This window comes from Centroberyx gerrardi, chromosome 7, assembly GCF_048128805.1.
Source record: "Centroberyx gerrardi isolate f3 chromosome 7, fCenGer3.hap1.cur.20231027, whole genome shotgun sequence".
Taxonomy (NCBI): domain Eukaryota; kingdom Metazoa; phylum Chordata; class Actinopteri; order Beryciformes; family Berycidae; genus Centroberyx; species Centroberyx gerrardi.
The window spans coordinates 19450302-19473012 of NC_136003.1; the positions used below are offsets into that span (position 1 = coordinate 19450302).

The 22711-nt window shown below is 40.3% G+C and overlaps 3 protein-coding genes across 3 annotated transcripts; 1 reads left to right on the forward strand and 2 right to left on the reverse strand.

Moving 5' to 3' along the window:
* Positions 1-1054: 1054 nt before the first annotated feature.
* Positions 1055-5396, reverse strand: LOC139930965 (opioid-binding protein/cell adhesion molecule homolog). The gene is made up of 9 exons (XM_071924313.2): positions 5328-5396; positions 4880-5245; positions 4529-4786; positions 3701-3961; positions 3027-3114; positions 2877-2931; positions 2242-2372; positions 2081-2143; positions 1055-1979 (listed from the first exon to the last, which is right to left on the reverse strand). Exons 1-9 carry the CDS (start codon positions 5380-5382, stop codon positions 1955-1957), a joined length of 1302 nt encoding a protein of 433 aa, XP_071780414.2. The 5' UTR covers positions 5383-5396; the 3' UTR covers positions 1055-1954.
* Positions 5397-6901: 1505 nt separating this feature from the next.
* On the forward strand, positions 6902-8544 carry LOC139930957 (neuropeptide B-like). The gene is made up of 2 exons (XM_071924304.2): positions 6902-7209; positions 8305-8544. The coding sequence occupies exons 1-2, from the start codon at positions 6955-6957 to the stop codon at positions 8431-8433; spliced, it is 384 nt and encodes a 127-aa protein (XP_071780405.1). The 5' UTR covers positions 6902-6954; the 3' UTR covers positions 8434-8544.
* Positions 8545-9193: 649 nt separating this feature from the next.
* On the reverse strand, positions 9194-22065 carry LOC139930942 (guanine nucleotide-binding protein G(o) subunit alpha-like). Its single transcript, XM_071924288.2, has 10 exons — positions 22027-22065; positions 21229-21364; positions 21047-21138; positions 20262-20354; positions 19284-19444; positions 15502-15630; positions 12077-12206; positions 11775-11846; positions 10099-10186; positions 9194-9384 (listed from the first exon to the last, which is right to left on the reverse strand). Exons 1-10 carry the CDS (start codon positions 22063-22065, stop codon positions 9194-9196), a joined length of 1131 nt encoding a protein of 376 aa, XP_071780389.1.
* Positions 22066-22711: the final 646 nt, after the last annotated feature.

The following is a 22711-nucleotide window of genomic DNA, read 5'->3' on the forward strand; positions in this document are numbered from 1 at the left end:
TACTGATCTACGAATAATGAAGACGTAAAGAATTATTTGGTCCCTGACAGTGTTGTTATCTCTTGTGTGACAGATGCTCTCCATCACTGTGTATCGTACAGTGATAGAAGTTCATTGTGTTATAAGACCAACCAGGCCCTCACCTGTCACAAGACTGTATTGTGTCCTGTGTTGTTGTCTATGAGGAATTTACACTCATAACAGCCCCAAATCATCCTTTTCCTGTAAATGCTCATGTTTATTGTTATAATGATCGTCTTCTGTTTCATGCCCCATGATGCCTGTGAGTTGACCTTTTACCCGAGTATCACCAGTGCGTCTGTACAGCTCTCACATAACACCCACTCATCCACTCTGTAGTGTGTTGCATGTGGAGGACTAGAGGCTCAGCACTGAGGCAGCTCTCAGGATGCTATGCTCCCATAATTTCACCAGAGGGCAGCATAACTTGGAAATCAGCAGAGCTGGGCAACTGTGTGCCATAGAGGACCAAGAGTATGCAGGTTTTCATTCCAACCAAACACCAGGTGATTTCACCGGTTGAAGTTGTGGTAATTAGTTACAATCACCTGGGACCTGCAACCGAGATCAGTGGGTCAGCAAGCTAACTTTGGCCTTAACCCTGGATTTTTGGTCCCATGACGGCGGCTCACTTTGGGCACATCACTGTCAGGGGTGAACTGTGCCACGATGAGGAGGATAAGGAGTAGGAGGATGAGCATCATCACCCCCAATACATCACCATGGTAACTGCACAGCTAACCTGCTCCACAGCAGGTTATGTTCAATCTATCGGATCCAAACGTATTAAAAAACCCGCCTCCTCATCAATCAACTCTATGAAAAAGTGGCATCACCACTCCTAGAGGATTCCTTGGCCTTTTCTTTTTTTAACAACCTTTATTGCAAAAAATCCATTTACAAAACCAGATGTGAACAAAAACATTGCATTCAAATGAATGAGACAAGAGGCCTAATAAAAAGAAATGCACATGGGGATACTACTGAATCAACAGTAGTAATCTTTACACCGCTCTTCACTTTACTTTGATGATTTATTAAATCAGAGATACCATAGTTTGAGAGAAGAACATAAATATATAATCCATTTCTTTCCCACAGCCAACTTTCCACTTTTACCGTCGAGTATGAAATCACTGAGCACCAATAGGAAACTAACAGCCAATTACTGTGTGAATGTCCATGCACTTGGACCCAAAGGCATTGCAGAAAGTACAATAAAGTATAACAAAGCACAATAACATGGAGAAAAATCCACATGCCATTTTTTTTTTCTCTTTGATGAGCCAAGAAATATGTTTGATCATTTGGTATTTACTGTGGTTGCCAGCTATATGAATTCTCAAAAAGAGCACATAGCAAACAAAAAGTCCTTGAAACAGAATAGAAAAGATGCATATTAAAACAATTATTGTCTCACCAGTGTGTTTTGACTAAGTGTTTGTCAGGGTGCAATGATGCAATGGGGCATTTCTCATCTTTTCTATCTGGCACAATGAAGAAACTGTCAGTACAATATGTGTTGGATGCCCTCCACATGTATCCTGGCTGCTGCTGCCCTTTGTAAGTTGCTGTGATAGGGAAAAGGGAGAGAGATAGAAAAGAGTCCTGACAAGTGAGACAACGAAAATACCTTTTGTTAATGCAGATAGAAAAAAAGCACTACCCAGGCTATTTGCAAGGCAATACGTCAGCCAGGTTACTCTGCAGGTACGACATGCCGCTGTTATGAGTCATGTGGAGAGTTTTTCTTTCCGCTGTTATAGGTAGTGGTTCCCTCTCCATGTATAAGGATGGCTTCCCATTAGGACCGATGTTCCCATTTGGTGCCATCAAGCCAAAAATAAGACTTTTCTTTTTCCTCTTTCAGCTTTGGTCAACTACTTGTCTATAAAACTGCAAGTGCTTATTGTTAAAATTAGCGGGGTTGAATTCATGAAGAGTTCAAGAGTTGATTCCTGAAAAAGAAGAAAAAAAATGTTTGCATTGCCTCATACAAATCATAGATCATGACATTATCAAGTGCTTTGCACAGCGTTGCTAAGCTGTGGAGTTTTACCTGCACACACTGCTGTAAATCACTGGATACTTGTCATTATCATGGGCATCCATCTGCTGCTCCCTGATGTACATATAGCAGGTGAGTATGTGCTGTGCCTCTCATACAGCATGAGGTAGCATTTAAAACTGAATGTTAGTGAGTTTGCGAAAACATCTTACATGTTTGCCTTTCTCTTGGTGGAGATGTGCACAGTTGCATATGTGACTTCTTGTGGTTCCCCCTCCCTCTGACTTCCCTCTTGTGATTGGTTATTGTCAAACATGGGCCAGTTAACATAGATTGTTGTATTCTGGGTACAATCATGAAGAAATAGCACATGGCAGTGAATTAGTATAGCACACTGTGTTCTCCGTAACCTAAATTCTTATTTTACATTTCCATCACAAGCCACCAGTATTCTGGCTGTTAATAATACACCCACACAACAAAAACACCTCCAATGTTTTCTTTTCTGACACCCATTACTGCATTGTCTGTATGTCTTTCATTTATCACAAGAAATCAGGTTGTGGTTTGTCTCAGTCTTGATGACTTCCACCCTAGCCGACATGTTTGCAGAAAACCCAGGTCCAACTGACACACTTCAAACTGTTTACCGCCTCTGCGGCACACTGAAAATACTGTGAAGTTCATGATAAGCATCTAAGTAAAACCAAAAGTCATAGAAATTGTAAAAACAGCAGAAGTCAGTATTTAGCAACACAAATGACACCCAGCTCTAATTTACTTTATAACCTTGAAAAATAGACAGACCAGTAAATTGCTTTTAATTGGCAAATATTGATATTGACACCTGTATATTCTCCTCAAAGTCTGTCTCTGGTGTCTCCATCCTCCTTTTGCAGAGTCTGAAACAGGCAAATGTATTTTGTTACAATATCATATGATCATTAGTTTGACTTTTATATTATGAACGGTACAGTAGGCTGTAAATTCAGTGTACCTTTTGATAGCAACACCAACGGCCACAATCAAAAGCATGGTAATAGTAGCAATGACAAGTATGTTTGCAATAACTGTTGCTTCAGTCCCTGTGTAACAACAAAGACAGCATGTCAGAGAGTGCCAGAATCATGGAAAGTAATATTTTAGATCAGTCTCATATGGCACAATTTACTTGGTCATGATTATTTCCATTAAACTTTTATGATACTCAAATAATGAAAGCATCCAAATTATATTTTTTCTGACAACTTATAACCATTTGTTATCATTTAATCATTCAGTTCAGAGGAAGTCACTGAAAAGAACTTGGATTATTATAATTACAATTACAATTATTATTATTATTAGTATTATTCGACTGAAGTTAAATAATAATAATAATTATCATTATTATTTAACTCTAGTCTGAAGTTGTCTGGTACAACCTACTTTGGGCTAAATCTTGTAAAAATATTGATTTGGATGACAGCTACTAAATGTCTGTGGGACAGACTAGTTGCTCCCCATTTTTAGCTCCAATTAGTATCACAATTTTAGAAGATGGGCAGAAATACTGCATATATATTTTTCTTTTTATTCTGATCTTGAAAATATGGCTCCCAGGGGAATATTCTGCTTAACGGTCTATGGAAACCTTATATCGTGCATCTCATCTATTTCTGTTCTACTTACTTTTTATTTTTAAAGTCACAATAGAAGAATTTTGACTTCCATGTGTGTTGGTGACGCTGCATAAGTACTGGCCACCGTCAGCAGGGTCAAACCCACTGAAGTGCAGTTCACGCTGGTGTCCGACTGCCACAGCATCGTCATCGTCTATTGCAAACCAGGTGTAGTCGTCCACCGGGGGGTTTGCATCGCTGCTGCAGATCAGGCTGATTTTACCGCCTGTGTCTGACGGCCTGACAGATACTGATGTGTTCTTAGGGCCGTCTGCAATAACAGCAGAGTCGTTAGATATCAGAGAATTAGTTTGCTGAACTCCCCATCTGTGTTCCCAGTTAAATAGTGGATCTGCATTGTGCATATCCAGATAGTATTGTAAGGCAAGTTAATTTATATAGCACATTTCGTACACAAAGGCAATTCAAAGTGCTTTACGCAAGGTGACATTAGATAAAAAAATGCAGGACAAGATAAATAACAACAAATAAAAAGAGATAAGGTGTATAAGAAGAGAGAATAAATAAAGAATTAAAATGCATAAAAAAGAATAAAGATGAAGTTGCATAAGCAGTGCAGAACAAAAAAAGTTTTGAGCCTAGTTTTAAAAGTGGTCAAAGTTGGGATTCGCATTTGCACACAAATGATAGACAAATGACAAAAGACAAAAGATGCCTTCAGTCAAAGATCAGTAAAGCTAGGGAGCTGGAGCTGGAACTAGGGAGGCTTGGTGCATCCCTGGGATACCACATAGATTTTATTTTCATTATTAAATCATACAGTTCTCCATCCTCATCTCCTTTACTTTTAAACATTGACATTGTTTCCAGTACTTACATTCAACGTGGATACTGACGACCTCTGATGGTGTTCCAGTGTGCTTTTTCAGAGAGCAAGCGTAGCTCCCAGAGCTTGTGGAGGACATGTTGTGTATGTAAAGTACAGGCCCTTCATTAAAGGGCTCTCCATCCTTAAACCAGGCGATGGCAGATGAGTGGTTGCCGCCATCACAGCCATTTATGCAGGTCAGATTCACAGACTCGCCTTCCTTCATTATCCCCTCTCCATTAGGTTTCGTCACCAAAACCTTCAAATCTAAAAGTGCAAAGTGTTGTTTATGTTTCGTACTTTGCCAGTTAAACAACTTTCACAACTATATTTTGTTTATGAACAATAAAAAAAACTTACCAACAACCTTTAATGTTGAGCCAACGACGCCAGTCCATTTGCCTTTTTTAGAGTTAGTTATAAATCTGAAGATGTATTTTCCACTGTCGTTGTGCTCCACTTGGTGTATTTTAAAAGAACAATTGTGGCGTGTGTTGCCAATATACTGGAATTTTGTGGTGGTATTTCTTGACTTACTGTCAAAAATGAAAGGACCATTATAAATATTATACCTTTCATGACCCCATATAACTCTTTTCACTCCCAGTTTGACATTACCAGGCATCTTAGGATAGTAATATGAACAAAGAATGGCAACAGAGGAGCCTTTCACTGCACATATTTGTTGCTGTTGATATTTCACTTTCCACATTCTGCAAGGAACACCTGAAAGAGATGGATTCACACATATATGATTTTATCTTTGTAACAATTTTATCTTAAATGAGATTAAAAGTATTGTTCTTACCGGATAGAAATAGTAGAATTAGAGCACATGTGAGGTTTGCATGTTCAACACCCATATTCTTGCCGGTAACAGTAAAGTAATCAGTCCAGCTCCTTGGTTACAGTTGTCAAAGAGATTGAGAAAAGCTCTGTAGACCAAATTAAGACAGTTTCCAGCTTCTTCAAAGAGTTCTTAGCCTATGAAATCAGGTCATGTACACCGCAGACTCAGTGTGCCACTTAAGCTCTTTCTATCTGAATGTAAGCAAGCAGTATATGAAAACCAGCCTCTGCATATAGAGGAAGCATGTGACCTACAATGTGCCAAGAGTCCCAGTCTGCCACTGCTTTCTTGTGAGCAATTGCAGTCATGTTGTCAGAGTAGGTAGTGTGATACTTTGTGAGGCTTTTGTTTTTAACACAAGTTAATCTACTGACCCCCTACACACTGACAAGGTACAGTAGCAGTGTAGAGTGAACAGGATGAAGGTGTTGGGCCAGATTCCACATCCAAATCCAGAACATCATGGTCCAATGAATGCTCCATCTTTGCATCATCTATTATAGGATTTCAGTCTGTGACATCTCCTTATCACTGTTTGCCATTTTGCCAAAGGCTTCCCAAATACCTGAGTTGTGAGGCAGGCTGAATAAAATACTGTGGACTTTAGTTCTGGGTAACACTTTATTTGGATAGTCCAATGTTGATACTCCACAATCAGGTGACAAAAAGATAATAAAGTGTCACTTGCCTATTTGATGCATCTCCACAGACAATGTAACCCTAACCCTGGCATTAGCCTGACCCTAACCCTGTTTCTAACATTAACCCCAACCCTAAGATTAGCCCTAACCCAGACACTGAATATCTATAGACTACTTTTCACACAATTATGAGCATCACTTGAAGCTCAGTTGACTTTTTAGGGACACATTATTATAGTTGAGAATCAACATTGGATTATCCAAATAAAGTGTGAGATAGTTTTGCGCTTAAATTGTTTCAAGAAGTTGCCCCCCAGAAAAGGCTTGAAAGCCACTGCAGTTTGTTCTCTGGGCCAGCCAACTCTCCAATGAACTATATCAACAGTGGCACACACATATGAAAAATAAATCCAATGATTTTGTTAAAAGCAATCATTTATATGATTGAATAAATAGAAGGACAGGGGCTTTTTAGAGAATGTTACTTTTCAGCATCATGGACATGATGTGGATTGTATGTCTCTTCCCTCTCTGCTGTAACATGGAGAGAGAATCACCAGGCTATAGACTGTAGGAGAATGTCATTGGTTGTCAGGTTATAGGTCTAGTAACATGTATTTTAAGTGTTTCACTTTTTGAGGGTACTTTTTCTTTAAAAGAGTGCAAAAAGTGTGGTGAGATAATTTCACTAGTTTCTACTGCAGATCTAGTTGTTTCAAGAAAACTTCAGATGCCCTCCCCGGTTCTCCACGCGGGATTTCTCTGTGGTGGAAATGTGAATCACCCACTCCGGGGCAGTTTTCATTGACGAACCTGCGAGTATGATCACGGGACCCTATAAGTAAGACAGTGGAAACAAGGGGACAAGTAATGAGCCGCGACGACGAGCAGGACCAGCCGCTTCAGTTAAAGGTGCGCAGGAACAAGCAGGAACAAGCCTCGAGATGGAGATGCCTCTTAAACTTGTTTCCCTCATCGTGGTCATCTCCATGCTGGTCTCTTGCAGTCCGACCGAGGCATGGTACAAGCAGGTGGCCGGTCCGAGCTACTACTCGGTGGGCAGAGCGTCTGGCTTGCTGTCCGGGATCCGGAGGTCGCCGTACATCAGGAGAGCCGAGCCGGACTCGTCTGACAGCGGAGAATCAACCAACAGCCTGATTTCCGAATTAAATCAACATAATTTCATCCTGAAGACTATGGTCAGTGGTCACCATTTATATCAACCCCTATGGGTTGGATGGGATTGCCATTACGCATTACGCACGCTGCCTGGTAGCCTGGCGCTCTAACGAAAAACTGCAATAGGCTGTAATATTTGTATACACTGCAAACACATGTCCACATTAACAATTTGATCTGGTGTTGAATCTTACCATCTTATTTTCCTCAAAACAAGTAAAACGTCAGCTGATGTGGCGAGACAAGTTTACTCGTTTCCAATGCAGTTTTGAGAATTTTCCTCAGAGACTGTCTCTTGAAATAAGCTCAAGTCAAGAAAATTCTGATTTGCACAAGTAAAATTTCCATCCCATTGTCGGATGTTTCACTTGTTTTAAGAAAATTTCAGATTTTACAACCCCTACTATAAGATGGATAGTTTTTGCAGTGTAGGCGCTTCTAGTGTGTCTGTGGTCCTCAACAGAGAGTTTACAGTGACCTCTGGTATGGCAGTGAGTTTATCTCTATAATATTCCTATGTTCCATGTTCCATAGTGAGTTTATAGTGATTTTATCGTTTATCGTAGGGTAATTTGTATGTCCTATGCATCACCGTAATATTTCTACGGGGCTTATAATTTTACTAGATTTATATTGTATACTTCCAAAAAAATATATATGACTACTACAGTTCTAGAGTAAAAGAACAGATTAACAAAAAAGAACTAAAATCTGACCAGGCTGATTAAGCCTTTTACAGTTGGACTCGCACTCATTTCAGTCATGACGGAGCTGTCCAGTCAGCACCACCCAGTCTGAGACCACGATGACAAGGGAAGCCGGAATTACGAGCGCAAAAATGGTCCAAAACTACAATTCCCTAAATTAATATTGTAGTGATACCACAAGAGATACAAAAATACCATTAAGTATGATAAGGTCAGTATAAACTCACTATTAAGGACCACAAACACACTCCTTAGGAAGGTGTGTAGGGATATAAAACACCTTAAAGCCCTCAGTTGCTTTCAGAAAGTTACCCTCAAAACTCTACACTATTAGCCATGGGACAAGCAAGCAGAGATTTATGAGCAAACTCCAGTGTAATGCATCTTTTGTCCGTTTCTCTCCAACAGCCAATTTGTATCAAAAACATTACACCGAACCTGCAGAGCTGTGAACTCTTCCAGGACAACAAGGGGATATTTAAGTGTAAAGCAGATGTTTTCCTCTCACTGGACTCCTTGGACTGTGCAGAAGACTGAGCGGTGCAGCTGAAGGCTGGGCTGGATGATGTGGTCTACCTGATGTCAGCATGTGTGTTAAACCTGTATGTTTATCTTTAAATTTAACTCACTTGTTACACTGGATGAAAGAGATGCTATTTTTCCATTTTACCAGATTATTTGTCATATTTGATTTTCTGATCCACATTTCTCTTCATATTTTACACTGTATAAGGAATGTATAACAATGTACATATTTGATCAGATTTTTCATTAATAAATGAATCATATTGCAGCCCTGTGTTGAAGTTCTACATTGTTCAATACATAATATACATTACTTCTTGATCATAGTTGGTGAGTTAGAGGCATAAAAAATGACTTCGACCAGGAAAAACACATTTTCAAGGTGCAAGTTGGTTCGTTTCTCCAAAGATATAGCTTAACATGCATATTTTAACAACCATTCACTGAAGAGTCACTGCAATGATGCATCTGTATGGTGAACTGGTAAAGTTTCATTCTGACAGGAGAAAAGGATTCCCCTTTGGTAGCTGCTCTTAAAGGGGAAAATAAACCTGATTAATAAACAGCATAAAACAAAAGGACCAGCTAGGCTTATTAATAAATATTTTATTTAAAAAAAACTTAAAATCGTTTAAAATAAAATGGGAAAACTGCACTGCAGCTGAAAGAGGACACTTGCACATAGAAAAATAGCTTTGATTAAATTTGAGTTACAGCGCTGCATGAGTAGAAACACTGTATCTACACAAGCTAAAGGGTCTTCAGGGCGTCTTCACTGCAGCGGGACAGCAGCCAAGTTCTCCTTGATAATCTGATCCATGACCACCCGGAAGACCAGCTGTACGTTCGCGGTGTCCGTGGCAGTGGTGAAGTGGTGGTACACAGGCTCGTCGGGCCTGACGTTACACGCCACAAACATGGCCGTGATGTGGCGGGCGGCAGCATCCACATCACCATCTGCTCCTGTACGGGGACGAAGGAAGACGCCGCAATTACACTTGCAGAGGCATCCAATAAATTCACTGATGAAGACTCTCCAAGTGAGCGTCATACTCCCAACATTTCCACAATGGGTTTGCAGTCCTAACTACACTGATTCAATGTAATAACCAAGTTCATACAATATTAATAAAACAAGAGCTTTGGCTTCCACTGAGAATCTGTAAACAAGTTCTCCTTCTCCGCCCCCAGACACACACAACAACATGACGCTACATGATGCCTGATGTTGTGAGCCTGCTTTCCTAATGCTGTGAAAGAGCCTGAAATATGTATGAGCATGATCCGGCCAGAGTGGATAATACTGTACATACATAACCAGAGAAGGACTGCGTATACGAATACTGTTGACAACACTGGTGACAATCTCTGGCCGGTGGGAATTCTGATTCCCCAGAGATAATGGAGGATGCAGTGACCCGAGTCTATCAACACAAGAAAGAGGCTTGGATGCAAACAATTCCTTGTGGACTCCAAGGCCCCAAACAAATATACTCCCCCAAGTTTACTGTTAAGTCTTGGGAAGCAACTCTCACTGGAGAATCCTGTCAACAGTACATTATTCCACATACTCTATATGCATGCACACATACAGTACATACACACACACACACACACACACACACACACACACACACACAGGAAAGTCAATGCACAAATGAAGTCATGTTGGCATACCTGTATAGCTAGGAAGGTAAAATCTTAAGTGTCTTCCAGAGTGTAGGATCTTCTCCCGGAAAAGGTCAGTTTTGTTCATGAACAGAATCTTTAGAAGAGAGATACCGTCAAAGTTGTGAACAGAAACAAGACAGTGACAACATTCAAATCGCCCACCCATCGATGTCAGTCAGTCTGCAAGACTTAAAATATCTGTAGACACACACAAAACTAATTATTTTGACTTAATCTTTAGACTGTAACAGCTTTTTTACCACTGTTTCCACGGCAAAATTAGTCATATTGTGCCATTCTGCTAACAAAGATGTTCTCCATGTATTTCCATGAGATTTTAAGGTTCTGTAAAGTTGTGAGCTGAAATAGTGGAAATATTCAGGTTTGCAGGTACTACTCGCAATTGAAACGATATTACGATATTAAATGATATAAATTCAATGATAGCATCAACACCATGAACAAAATGTACATCTCCAGACAGGTAAGGCTGAATATAAACCCACTGGCCTCTATAACGGACAGTCTTTGCTCAGCATCTGTTTGCTCACACAGGACAATATACAGCAAGTTGCCGGCTCTGCAGAGAGCCATCAGCTATAACCTGCTATCAGAGACCTGCACAAATCCAGGTCCAAAACACCACAGTCTTTCACCAGGCTGGTGATCAGACTGTCTAATGGCTCCATCCATTAAAACACAGACTACCTGACACTAAAGCAATGAAAGGTGGACTCTGCATGAGAATATTAAATACAATATTTTGATATTGTTTCCTAATGGATACTATGTGAGACCTTTTGCTCTTTTGCTGAGGTGTTACAGAAAAAAAAATCATCATACCCTGTAACAATAAGTGAAAATACGAAGGGTATTTTGTATTATTTCAGCGCACTTTCTGTCACCTAATTTTACTGTGGACATCAATAGAGAAATCGGACAGGAAAAACCGGCTGACCTTTACATTTTTCTGTTGATTAAACGCTCATTACAGATAGCTGAAGTCTCACGGCATCTCATGTTAACATGGATTTCCTCCATTTTATTCCACCTCTGTAGCGTTCTCATCACACCGGTAATAGACAAATAATTGGCTGCCAAGCATTAAAAATGCAATCAACATTAAAAAAGATGGAAGAGGAAATGGCTGGAAGAAAACCCCACCCAAACGCTGTGAGTTAATTAAGTACAGATAGAAATGCCAGTGACAACAAGTGACTCATACATGCTCGTAAAAAACAGACCCACAATTTAACAGTATGAAAGAAATCAAACAAACTCATTACACAGGGTTTTAAACAGAACCTCCAGCCAACGCACCCAACAGAAATCACCTGCCCGACACCTCTATTATACCTCCAATGCTAATTATCTATGTCAGAGGCAATCATAGCTCGGCTGTGCCCCGTCTGCTTGGCAAGAGTGATTACCAAAGGGCACTCAGCCCTTCACTCACCCCCACACATTTAACTGGGCTCCATACAGACATGATAGAGTCTGCGCACAACACACTGGCAAAGGCCAGAGAAAATAAAACTCCAAATTGATGTGCGATTGAAGTCTACGTACGCCCAGGTTCAGCACATTTGCATTCATCTTTGAGAAAGGAAACCATTTCCGACTAAAGGCTGTGTGCGCTTTAAAGTGAGAGCTGCAAAACAACAAGTGTAAATTAAACTTACCAACGAGGAGCTCTTAAAAACTGTGTTGGTGCAGATGGATGTAAAAAGGTCAAGGCTTTCCTCCAGCCGGTTCTGATAAGGAAAAACGTGGGAAAAGAAAGGACAGGAGGGATAAGAATGAAACGGCTATGCACAGATGAGAGTTTTGCAACAAGTTTCAGAAGCTGTCTACTCAGTCAAACCAAAACTTATAGCAGCATTACACTTAGTGAGATTACAGTCAATTTCTCTACACATACACACATCTTATAAAAAGGGGAACATGTACTGCATAAAAAGCCTTGCGTTGTGTTTCTACGTACCACTGAGGAGTCCTCCATCAGGGTCGAGTCGTAGCTACTGAGCGCCACCACAAACAACACAGCCTGAACGCCGTCAAAGCAGCTCAGCCACTTTCTCTTCTTGCTCCGCTGGCCTCCGACATCATACATCCTGTCAACAGGCAACACAAGGCTCACTCGCACTTTATCCAAGACAATGAGGTACTGACTACTGACCGTACAGACAAGTGAGAGCATGGATATCTGTATATAATGACCGCATCACGCTCATTATTACAAGAGCCAAAAGAATGTGACAAAAGTTAACATTGAGTCATTGTGCATGCTCGAAGGATCCTCTTCTCCATGTGTGTCATGCTTCAAGTCACTCCACACCAATCTATAATACATGACATTCCTCCACTGGAATACACAGCTCAGGCATACTGCACTCTCCAGGGATTGGGCACAGGGATTTTATGAGTTACAGAGAATAATGTGACTTATCAAGTTGTTAAAATCAATGTTAAAATGTTCTACATTATGTCTACTACCCAAATATATTCCCCAAAAAATAGCTTTATTGATGCCACTACTCTGGAGCAAAGTCACACTACAATCTAGACTGATAGTGAAAGCCTTTCAGTTCAAATAACAGACAAAATTGTCTTATTCATGCTCTCTAATACGGGCAATATGGACACATTAAAAGCTATTATAAAAGGTGAAACATTTTCAGGCCACTTAGTTAAAAAAATGATATACAAAATCCTGCACCAAGTGAAGCTGTGGGTCTTGGTGACACAGGTAATAAGTTCCCATTTGGGGCAGACAGTCTCCAGGTGCATGATTGCACTCCTCATGTCAGAGGCAATCAAACGTTTATCCTCTGGGAGTCAAGAGTCAGATTTAACAAGCTGGAGAGCAATAAGCCTTAACCGTGGCATTTGATGTCAGCAGTACATGGGGTACAGCATGGAAAAATAATCACTCATGACTCTGAAAGGCTCTTAGTTTTTCAGATATTGCGGAAGAACAAGATCAGACCTCCAAAATGATACATCTCACATTTAAATCCGAATATAATAAAGTTATTGAATTGAAAAACAGCTTCAAAGATATGAGAGGGTCACATTCTCTCAATGGAGTTCTGTGGTGGCCAAGCATTCAGAGCAGCAGGAACTGATTATCGGCTGGAGTTACTCAATGCTGAAATAGTCAACACACAGCTAGATATTATTAGATAAGATGTGATTTGTGGGGCGGGGTTTGGCCTTCAACTCAAAATGACAGCCTGAAGCAAACCTGTAAGAAGGTTCCCATAACTAACCAACTATGGAACATGTATCATGTAAAATGTGAAACATGCATTTTTTTATGCAAATGGAGGTGACACACAGGGTCTCATCATCTGAACAATCTTGCAGACAAAAAATGTTAACTGGACAGGTAACATCACAGGAGCTCACATAAGAATCCTAGTTATACCAACATGGGCTGCATAGTGTTGCATGACTTTGGCCTGTATATTGTTCTCTGTGGCATCTGCATGGTTGGCTACATTGAGCCATCTTTAGACTGCAATAAGAGACAACCAATATTAGTATTAACAGACAAACTTTGTTGATGAAAGGTGAAAAATGACTGGACACCCAGAATATTGTCTTAATGCAGTAACCAAAAATGACTGGCTGCAACTTATACCTTGGTTGCTTAAAATGCATCAAATATTTACATACAGTGCCAGTTTCTTACAATACACTACAAAAAAATAAATACTTGAGATGGCCTTCATCTCAAATAGAGTGAAGTGAAGCAATACACTGTCGTTGTCAAATATAAGCTTGAAGAAGCTATATGCAGCGTTATGGAAGTCCCGTTTCTACATACATTTCTGACCGGGGGACCGTGACCGAATGCCATCATATGGGAACACAGGGTTCAGGTGCCAGGAGTGTCATGGCTAGTTGCTCACTCTGAAAACAACAGTTCAAAAGGACATATGGATTTTTCCTGGAATAACCAGGCAGAGTGAAGCCATCAATATTTCATGGCTCTGAATCGTGCCTCAGGGTGCTGCCTCCCCCAGTTGTGAGAAGAGTTCAGCTGTCGTTCAGGATCCCTTGGTGAGTTAGTAGGGAGGCGGGGTCACGAGAGCCGTACCAACGCTGCAGTGTGAGACCAGCATGCATGAGCAAAGTCCAAAAGTTACAGAACAAATCAAAAAGTTAATAAAATACATTATCAGCATTGATTGTAAAAAGACTATGCCAAACCAAATTGTTCCTCTCTTGTCCATCTGTCAGACTACAATTTAAAGTATTTTACTTTTGTACAACATTTTCACATCCCAGTATGCAACAGCCCCATTTCATCTCAGACAGTCAACAACTGACATCAGATAACCTGGGGATTAACAGACACCAACAGTTTAGACACTGTCAGCACCGGGTTCCTAGCCTAAAAGTCAAGCTTATCACAAAAACTTGAGTGATATGGATCCTGATGATTTCTGATAACTAACTGACAGGATAAAAACAAAGATTGTTAAGGTACGAGAGTAAATGGTACTAATACCCTGTATTTATTATATAACTCCACAGCAATTTCACCAATCATCATACTGTCAATGGCAAAAAAGAGTGTTGAGCTGAGCATGGATGTTATTTTCATATCCACATATGGGTGTGCGCTATAAACGTAAATTATTTATATACTATATCTCTCTTATATATATTTATGCATATTTGAATCATTCAAATGTAGTGAAGTTTGATACACAAGATCCTGGGGACATAATGCAAAAAAAATAAATAAAGCATAAATATTATAATAATAAATTGTGTTTTCTTCCCATATCCAGGTTCATGTACAGTCCAAAACCAAAAAAATGTGCGGGACAGGCGCAGATAATAACAAGTATGCACAGCATATCATTTTCATTCCCTTTATTTGTCCAGTGTAGTTTGCCTGGGCAGCCTGTGTGTGTGTGTGCGTGTGTGTGGGTGTGCGTGTGTGTGTGCTTTCTCCTGGTCCCTGTTCAATGCTGCTTTAATTTCCACTTTATATCTTCAAGATTGCCAACAGTGTTTAAGAGAGTTATGACTTACACTTTGGTATGTCACAACACACCACAGATGAATTATAAGTATGATATAGGTATGAAACATTGTTTTAATCTTAAGAGTTCATTTTCAAGAATATAACTGTCCCTCCTATAATAGCTATAAAATATGAACATTTCCATTTTTTCAAGGAGTTTTGGGGGATTTTTTCCCATTTGTAAATAATGTTTAAGCACATGTCGTGAATCAATAATCAATAAAAGTTTTACAATTTAAACTTTTATGAATTAAATATAAAGCATTTTGGTGATGCCAGAGAACATGCACTGCCAGCATCATGTTTAAACTTGATGCTGGCAATTGCTGGATTTGCAATTGCACTGCAAGTTTTATGCGTCTTACCGAAAGACCATTTCATCAACTTGAAACTGCGTCTCGATGATTCCACAGGTCCTCACTCTCACCCTCAGGACATCTGTCTCCGTGGGGATGTAGTTGGGAGCGATGATCCGACTCATGTTCTCAAAGAAACTGGGAAGGAAGTGGGACAGGGAGCAAGAAACATCACTAACTGATGAGACAACAGAAATCTCACAAACAAAATAAATCCTGAACACCACAGTGAGTACACATCCTGTTTCTGTTTCTGTCAGATAGGCAGGAGCTAATGTCACATCAAATGCCAAATACTCGAATGCTAAACACTTTCTCCAAAATATTGAATTACACCATAAACTGGACAAAATCTAAAATAATCCCACTTAACATCAGATATCTGACTATATATAGATATATTAACTATTACTAATTTCCCCCAGGCTGCCAGACTTGTTCCATCCAAAATTCACTCTTCATCTAAAAACAACTGAAGATGATTTAAAATGTCTTTCCATAATATGACAAATAAATGAAAATTCTTCCCAAAATCAATTATCTCTTTGCAGTGCTATTCACTAAGCCCACAACTAATTGGTTCCGCTCACTGGACTCTTTAACAACACACTTTTACTGGAAACACAAGAAGCCTAAGATCAAATTTACCACACTATAAAAAAATAAATCACAAGGGGGATTAGAAGCACCAAACTTCTTCCATCAGATCAACATCTGGTTAAATGGATCCAACCAAACTGGCATAATGCATGGGTAGAAATAGAACAAACACCATGTGGAAATATCTCTCAATTGCAGATTTACCCTTCATCAATACATCTATCAAACACAGCTGCTTCAAAAATCCTCTGACAGCCTGGTGAAGAGTCTAAATAAATACACTCCTACTTGACACAACCTTGACTTCCATCTTCACACCCCTCTTCACTTTAGCACATGAGAACAAAAATCGATCACACATCTTCATCACCTCTTTCAAGACAACAGATTAATGACATTTAAGGACTTTAATCCAGAAGTACGGAGTTGAGAGAGAGAACACCTACAGCTGAAATCCATTATCAAATCCAAAGTCAACATACTGCATAATCCGCACTCCATCCCCCCCCCCCGCATTAACTGTTGAGATCATAAAACTTAGTTCAGTTCTCAAAAACTTCAGAAACGTCTACCCAGCACAAGATGATTCATTATCTTCACTGATCATAAAATGGAAAAGAGACCTATCCATCTCTCCCAGCTCCAACTCTGCAAATCTCTAACTCAAACTCCATCTCTGGTTGTAGAACGCAATTATCCCCAACAAAACATACTAAACCCTTACTCATTGCTCCAACTTTCGCCAAGAAAACCATCCTGCTGGACTGGAAATCCCAAAACTCATTAAACATCAACCAATGGCTTAACCTTGACTGTACATATCTAAGGAGAAAATGACTGCCTCCTTAAAAAAAGCAATTATGATATTTTCAGGAAATTTGGACCCCATTTATTGCTTCTTTAAGCAATGATTAAAGCTTGACTAATGCCACGGCCATCCACATACAAACCCATATTTTGATTTTGCACAAACACACCCACACGATACACACCAATGCCATACACACATGCACACACGTACATACACACACCAACACCCACATTAAATATATATAGATATAAATAGATATAAAGATATAAAGCCACAGGCCACTGTGAACAGATAGCTACAGGGTGCAGCCAACATCACCCCTCCTTCCCTCCACCTCACCCAGCCAGGAGACTGGTGACACTCCAGTGTGGTTCAGTCTCATCCCATCATGCTCCAGGGGTGCATGTCCAACCCCCATGAAGAACCCTAGTTTTGTGCCCCTGCTGCATATGAGCTGCAGAGAGGAAACCCTCAACACGTCAAGGTGTTGGGGGTCCAATGCCATCCAGAAACACAGTGCTGGGTGTATGGGGAAGATTTCCATTTCCAAATTAAAGCTAGTTTTGACTGAAGCGGATTTCGAAAAGCAACAGGTTGTGTCAATATTTCATTTTCTGGGATTGCAAATGTTTCAGTGACATTAGGAGTTCAGTTCATGCAGAAGCTGATAATCATGAAGGCGTTTTACACGTTGAAGTGCCTCCTGTCCTCAAAGTCCCGGGGAAGTCGAAAGTGTGTCACGACACAGCCTCATCCAATATTTCAGGAGGAAGAGATCAATGTGGATCTAGCAGAGTGGGAACACTCTCCAGCTCCCCAACCAGAGACTTTTATTGAGTTCCAATAATGAAACTGTCATGTCCTCATCCTTCTCAGTTTGGAGTGCCAGGATTTAACATGGCAGAACTCACCCTGTCGCCTCAGAGATAAGAACTTCTTTCGATCCATTCATTTCAAGCTTTTCCATAGCTTAAAAAAAAAATGTAAGAAAAATTCCACCATCACATATTCTTTCACTGTTATATATCATCAAACGGTGAGTTATTTTGTTGTAATGAACCTTTTTGTTATACCCACTTTCGCTCAGCCTCCCTCATGTACTTCAGTCAGTAATTTCCTACATTTTCCAGAATGCCTTTCCGACAACCCCAAGAGAACATGCCTGAACTGGTTCCACTCAGCTGTGGGTTATACATGTAGTTGGAGAGAGAAATAACGATTGCCATGGTAAGAGAGCGAGTTTTTCCAGTTGAGAAAAAGTAAGTCAGGCCCACTACTCGAAAGCATCGTGTCTCGTCACGTCTCTGCCTCTTCTATGATGAACTTCTCCCTGTATGACTGTTGAATGTCGGTGCAAAATGGATAGTCTAGAAAGAAGCCCTTGCTCTTTGATTCTGAGGGACTGACTGATGTTTTAGATAGCTATTCGACCAACTTGCCACTGAATTGACTCAGGATACTCAGCTGTGTCCCACTATGGCACATGTGCAGTAAGGTTTTTTGACATTTTTGGGACCAACTGACCGAATGAGACTGCCGGTCGCAGCTAAAAATGTTCTGCCACCAAACTCCATTGTAACTGCACTGGAAATATCTCAATGTCACGCCATCTACGTTTGGCCAGTTATCCACAGGTTCTGAGAGTGTTTTAGGGTGGATTTCTGCTTTAAAGCATTAAATTGAGTGCAACAAAACACTAATAATGCCATTTAGTAAACTGTATTCCACACTTCAGCTGAAACCCCACACTTCAGCTGATGATGCAACACTCACTCAACAAATGAACTATAGAAAGCACTGAATTAGGATTTCATGACACTTTATACACAATGCTTTTTGTGATACCTTGTTGAAAGGGCATAGTTGCATCACTTCTGAAGGACAGCTATTGGAAAAAAATATCCTGCCCACATAAAGATGAAGTGTCTCTCACACCAGGCTGTTGGGAAAAAAAAAAAAAAACTAAATTCAAATGTGCTCTATTTCATGATACAGGCAAATCATTTGTAGGGAGATGGATGCCTGATTGTGTGACTCTTCAGTGACTCTAAAAATGCAACTAAATATGTGTGACGTGACACACAGCTGTTGACTCACACCTTCGCACGTGTGCAGATGCAGTCTCACTCCTTGCTCACCAGGCAAGAAAACAAACACTTCCCCCGTCTCCCCGGATTTCCGCAAACATTGTTTTTTAATTTGGTTCCAATTAAGCCTCCCATTTCACAAATGTCAGAGGAATCATTTCCTGGAGATTATTTATTCTCAACGCTTGCTTTTACTGTCACACTGTATTGACGAGATGCGATGACGTGCTTCTTTACTGCGCGACTTCGCTTGGCAACGTCTGTGGTCAGTCATGTAAGGGCATTCTACTCACTAGAGCGCGGAGTCGTTGAGCTCAAACTCGTAGCCCCTGGCTGCTGCGGCCCGCACCCCCTGGTCGGCCCACAGGCCACAGAAAGCGTGGCCCATGAAGGGAAGCAGCTCCTGGTCCTCCCCTAAACACTGGCCACAGGAGAGGATGGAGCGGGCGTGGGCCTGAGCAGGGCAAACCAACACACAACATACCATTAGAACAGGGACTGAATAGTCACTGAAGTCCAGTCTGATACCCATTTGTTCATATACAGGATGTTTCACAGATTGCTGAAACAAATGTTCACTTTGAATTGATATGAGAAACATACATAACCAGTCAAAAGTTTGGACACACAACATTTTTCTTTATTTTTACTATTTTCCACATTTTCGAATAATAGTAAAGACATCGAAACTATGAAATAACACAAATGGAATTATGCAGTGACCAAAAAAGTGTTAAACAAATCAAAACTATCTTATATTTTAGATTCTTTAAAGTAGCCACCTTTTGCCTTGATGGAAAGACAAAGGCTTTGGAAAGAAATTCATACATAGGATCAACTTCACTATTTATATTTGTCTAAGAAACACATTTCAAGCACTTTAAGCATAAGCCTTTAGATCAAAATGGCTTTAAGATAATGAAAAACATTCAATCAGGTGTGTCCAAACCTTTGACTGGTAGTGAATATTCCAACACTGAAATGATAGCGTATATGATGTTTTGCAAGCAATGCATTACAGATTTGTGCTACCGGGGGATGCAAGTGGCTCACACTTTCTGCCTGGTAACACCAATCTCACTCTTAAACTGAATATCTTTCAAAACTGTTCGCTGGCCCGTCAATCAGAACATCTCTACCTTGGAGTGATGGCTGGATTTTGAAGATAAGAACCAGATAAAGACTGACATCTAGTGTGATGAAGGAAGGATACAGTTAAAAGCGGAGTACACAAAGAAAAAGGCACCAGTGCAGCAGGGTGGTCTCCTCACCTTGTTCTTCTTGTTGGCAAGGTTAATCCTCAGCATCCCCATGCCCCGCAGGACAAACTTCATGGAGGTCAGGAGGTTGTCCAGTACTGCAGGCTGCGGAGGGACGACAGTCAACATTTTGTCTCTTGATTGATGTGCTGCTGGTAAAGCTGACAGTTGGTTTTGGTTCAGATAGCTGGCACAACTGACTGGCTGTAGCTTCCCTTTTCGTTTTTTAGGGGGAAAAACATCCCATCACACTCAGCCTACAATAACTTTTCTTTTGTAGACAACAGAAATGATAAGAGGGATGCAAACTAAGGCCAGCAGCAGCAGCAGGCTTACAAATGTTACCAGTGACGAAAGCTTAAACTGCTGCACCATGTAGCTCTTTAGAGCAGATGCCACATTCAAGGTTTCTAGAACAGCCGTGCTCCAAACTTTTAGTCTTTGTCTTCAGGCACAAGTCATTATTCATTACAGAACTAAAGACACTCCTCTAAAACTCAACTCCCCAAGTTCAGACGATGATCCTGCCAAACCAAACCCCATTTCAAATGCATCAACTCACTCAGCCGTATGCTTTTCTTACTGTAAGTTTGAAAATGTCATCCCTGCATTTCCCCTTGCGGCGAGCTGACAGTGTGTATCGTTTTCAGATCCACTTGTTAACATAAAATATAAAAGATTACAAGCCCGCTGAGACGCTCATGCAGACAAACCTGCAAGCTTGCCCACTGGCTTCACAATATACTATTCCCTTTCATTCCTCGCTCATCTGTGTTAGATATACTAAAGTACAGTACCTTGAAACTAATGAGCTCCTGTTTGGAGAAGCCGTGGCTGTGGATGATCTTTATCTGTTTGATCAGGGTGCTCTTCCCACTCTCTGCAGCTCCTGGTCCATAAGCCAGAGAAATCATTTCACTTGACATGTCAGTAATTCAGTGACTCATAAATAAATATCTTTAAAGCACATTTAACTTACCAAGCATGAGGATTTTAACAACGTTCATCTCAGTCTTGGCATGCTCACACAGGTCTTGTTCTATTTTAGAGCTCTGGATTTTAGCCCTTTTATCCTCCTCGGTGATATCCTGGTGAAGGCACATCCCCATGCAGATCTACAGCCAGGGAGAACTGCTTAGAGGATATTCACATTTTTCATGTGCAACCTGTAAGCAGTTGTGCTTCAGACCTACAGTATAGCACTCTTATTAAAAAAACAACAACAAAAGACATAGCTAATTATACCCATGCTGCAAAAAATACATTTCACACTTTGGAATATGTTTAGAGAGGTGTTTCAATATATACAAAAATTGGCCAAAATATGTATTTGCACATTCGATGACATTCGTTTTAAAGGTCACTGTAAATACATTTTTTATGCATTGTTGACAACATATCTGCAAGTATATCCAAAATATATACAAATACAATTTGGGGGCAATTTTGTATATGCTCGAATATATGTCCAATATATTGTTATAAGTCACTTATCCTGTTCGCATAGCATGTAGCCTACACAATTAATATGCTTCAAAATAAAATGCTATTTTAATTTCTCCCAAATGAGACTCAGTGACAACTAGCTTTGTGTATCAATAAGCAAAAATTATGATTAACTTGCTCCACATGAATATAACAAACACACTAACCCAATAAAGATCAAGAGAGACCTCAGAGAGAAATACAGGCATGTAACGCCAAGGCATGTTTGGTTACAGTAGGGTCCCCCTGTCTTTTGAAACCCGGCGCACAAACTTCAGAGTGAATTTACTACCTGCAGTGGCACTGGCAGGATATTGAGACAACAAAACATCTCTCTGTGTAGTGAAGCCTGATTTACAGCCAACCGCAACACAGTCTGGGGAGAATCTGTTCTTTTGGACGCTGGTACAAACGGGAGGACAGAAAGAAAAGGCCACTTTCACGCAGCTAATTGCTTAATGAAGAGCACGTGTGCAAACTGTGCAACAAATGAAGCTTCCAGGTACCAGTGTCAAGCTAGCCAGAACGAGAGTAAGACTTCCGATCGATCTTTCAAAATCAAAGATGCTTCAATCAGCCAGGGAAGGGCCAAAAAGACCGGAAGTAAGGCGATTTCGCCTTCAAAATAAAAGTGTAAACTGTATGTCATATTTGAATATAGAACTACAGAAGTACTGGGGTAACTGGGGTGTACAGAACGACGGGAAATCGTATCAAAACTCAGTGATTGAAGAAATGGGTTCCAAGGTATTATGGTGCATGTTTCCTGAGGAAAGAGTGCATTTTGGAAAGGTAGGCTACATTTAAAATACTGATACTAAAAATACTATTTGATGACTTCAACACAAAAAACATCTTTTGCTCTTTGGAGAGCATGCAGAACTTTGCTGGGGACAGATCTGCTGCTAAATAATCTAAACTTAATGGCCTGACATTTAGCGACCTCTCAGTGTGAGTGATTCATATGCTGCAAAATG

What these genes read in the sequence shown, in the direction of transcription:
- LOC139930965 (XM_071924313.2), bottom strand. Translation starts at nt 5,382, where the DNA reads ATGGGTGTTGAACATGCAAACCTCACATGTGCTCTAATTCTACTATTT. An exon ending in CGTCAGTATCCACGTTGAAT is followed by an intron (nt 3,962 to 4,528) that starts GTAAGTACTGGA and finishes CTGTTATTGCAG; the next exon opens with ACGGCCCTAAGAACACATCA. An exon ending in ACTTTGAGGAGAATATACAG is followed by an intron (nt 2,373 to 2,876) that starts GTGTCAATATCA and finishes GATTGTACCCAG; the next exon opens with AATACAACAATCTATGTTAA.
- LOC139930957 (XM_071924304.2), top strand. Translation starts at nt 6,955, where the DNA reads ATGGAGATGCCTCTTAAACTTGTTTCCCTCATCGTGGTCATCTCCATG. An exon ending in ATTTCATCCTGAAGACTATG is followed by an intron (nt 7,210 to 8,304) that starts GTCAGTGGTCAC and finishes TCTCTCCAACAG; the next exon opens with CCAATTTGTATCAAAAACAT.
- LOC139930942 (XM_071924288.2), bottom strand. Translation starts at nt 22,065, where the DNA reads ATGTTTTGTTGTCTCAATATCCTGCCAGTGCCACTGCAG. An exon ending in CTCAACGACTCCGCGCTCTA is followed by an intron (nt 15,631 to 19,283) that starts GTGAGTAGAATG and finishes CTTCCTTCCCAG; the next exon opens with TTTCTTTGAGAACATGAGTC. An exon ending in TTACCTTCCTAGCTATACAG is followed by an intron (nt 9,385 to 10,098) that starts GTATGCCAACAT and finishes GTCCCCGTACAG; the next exon opens with GAGCAGATGGTGATGTGGAT.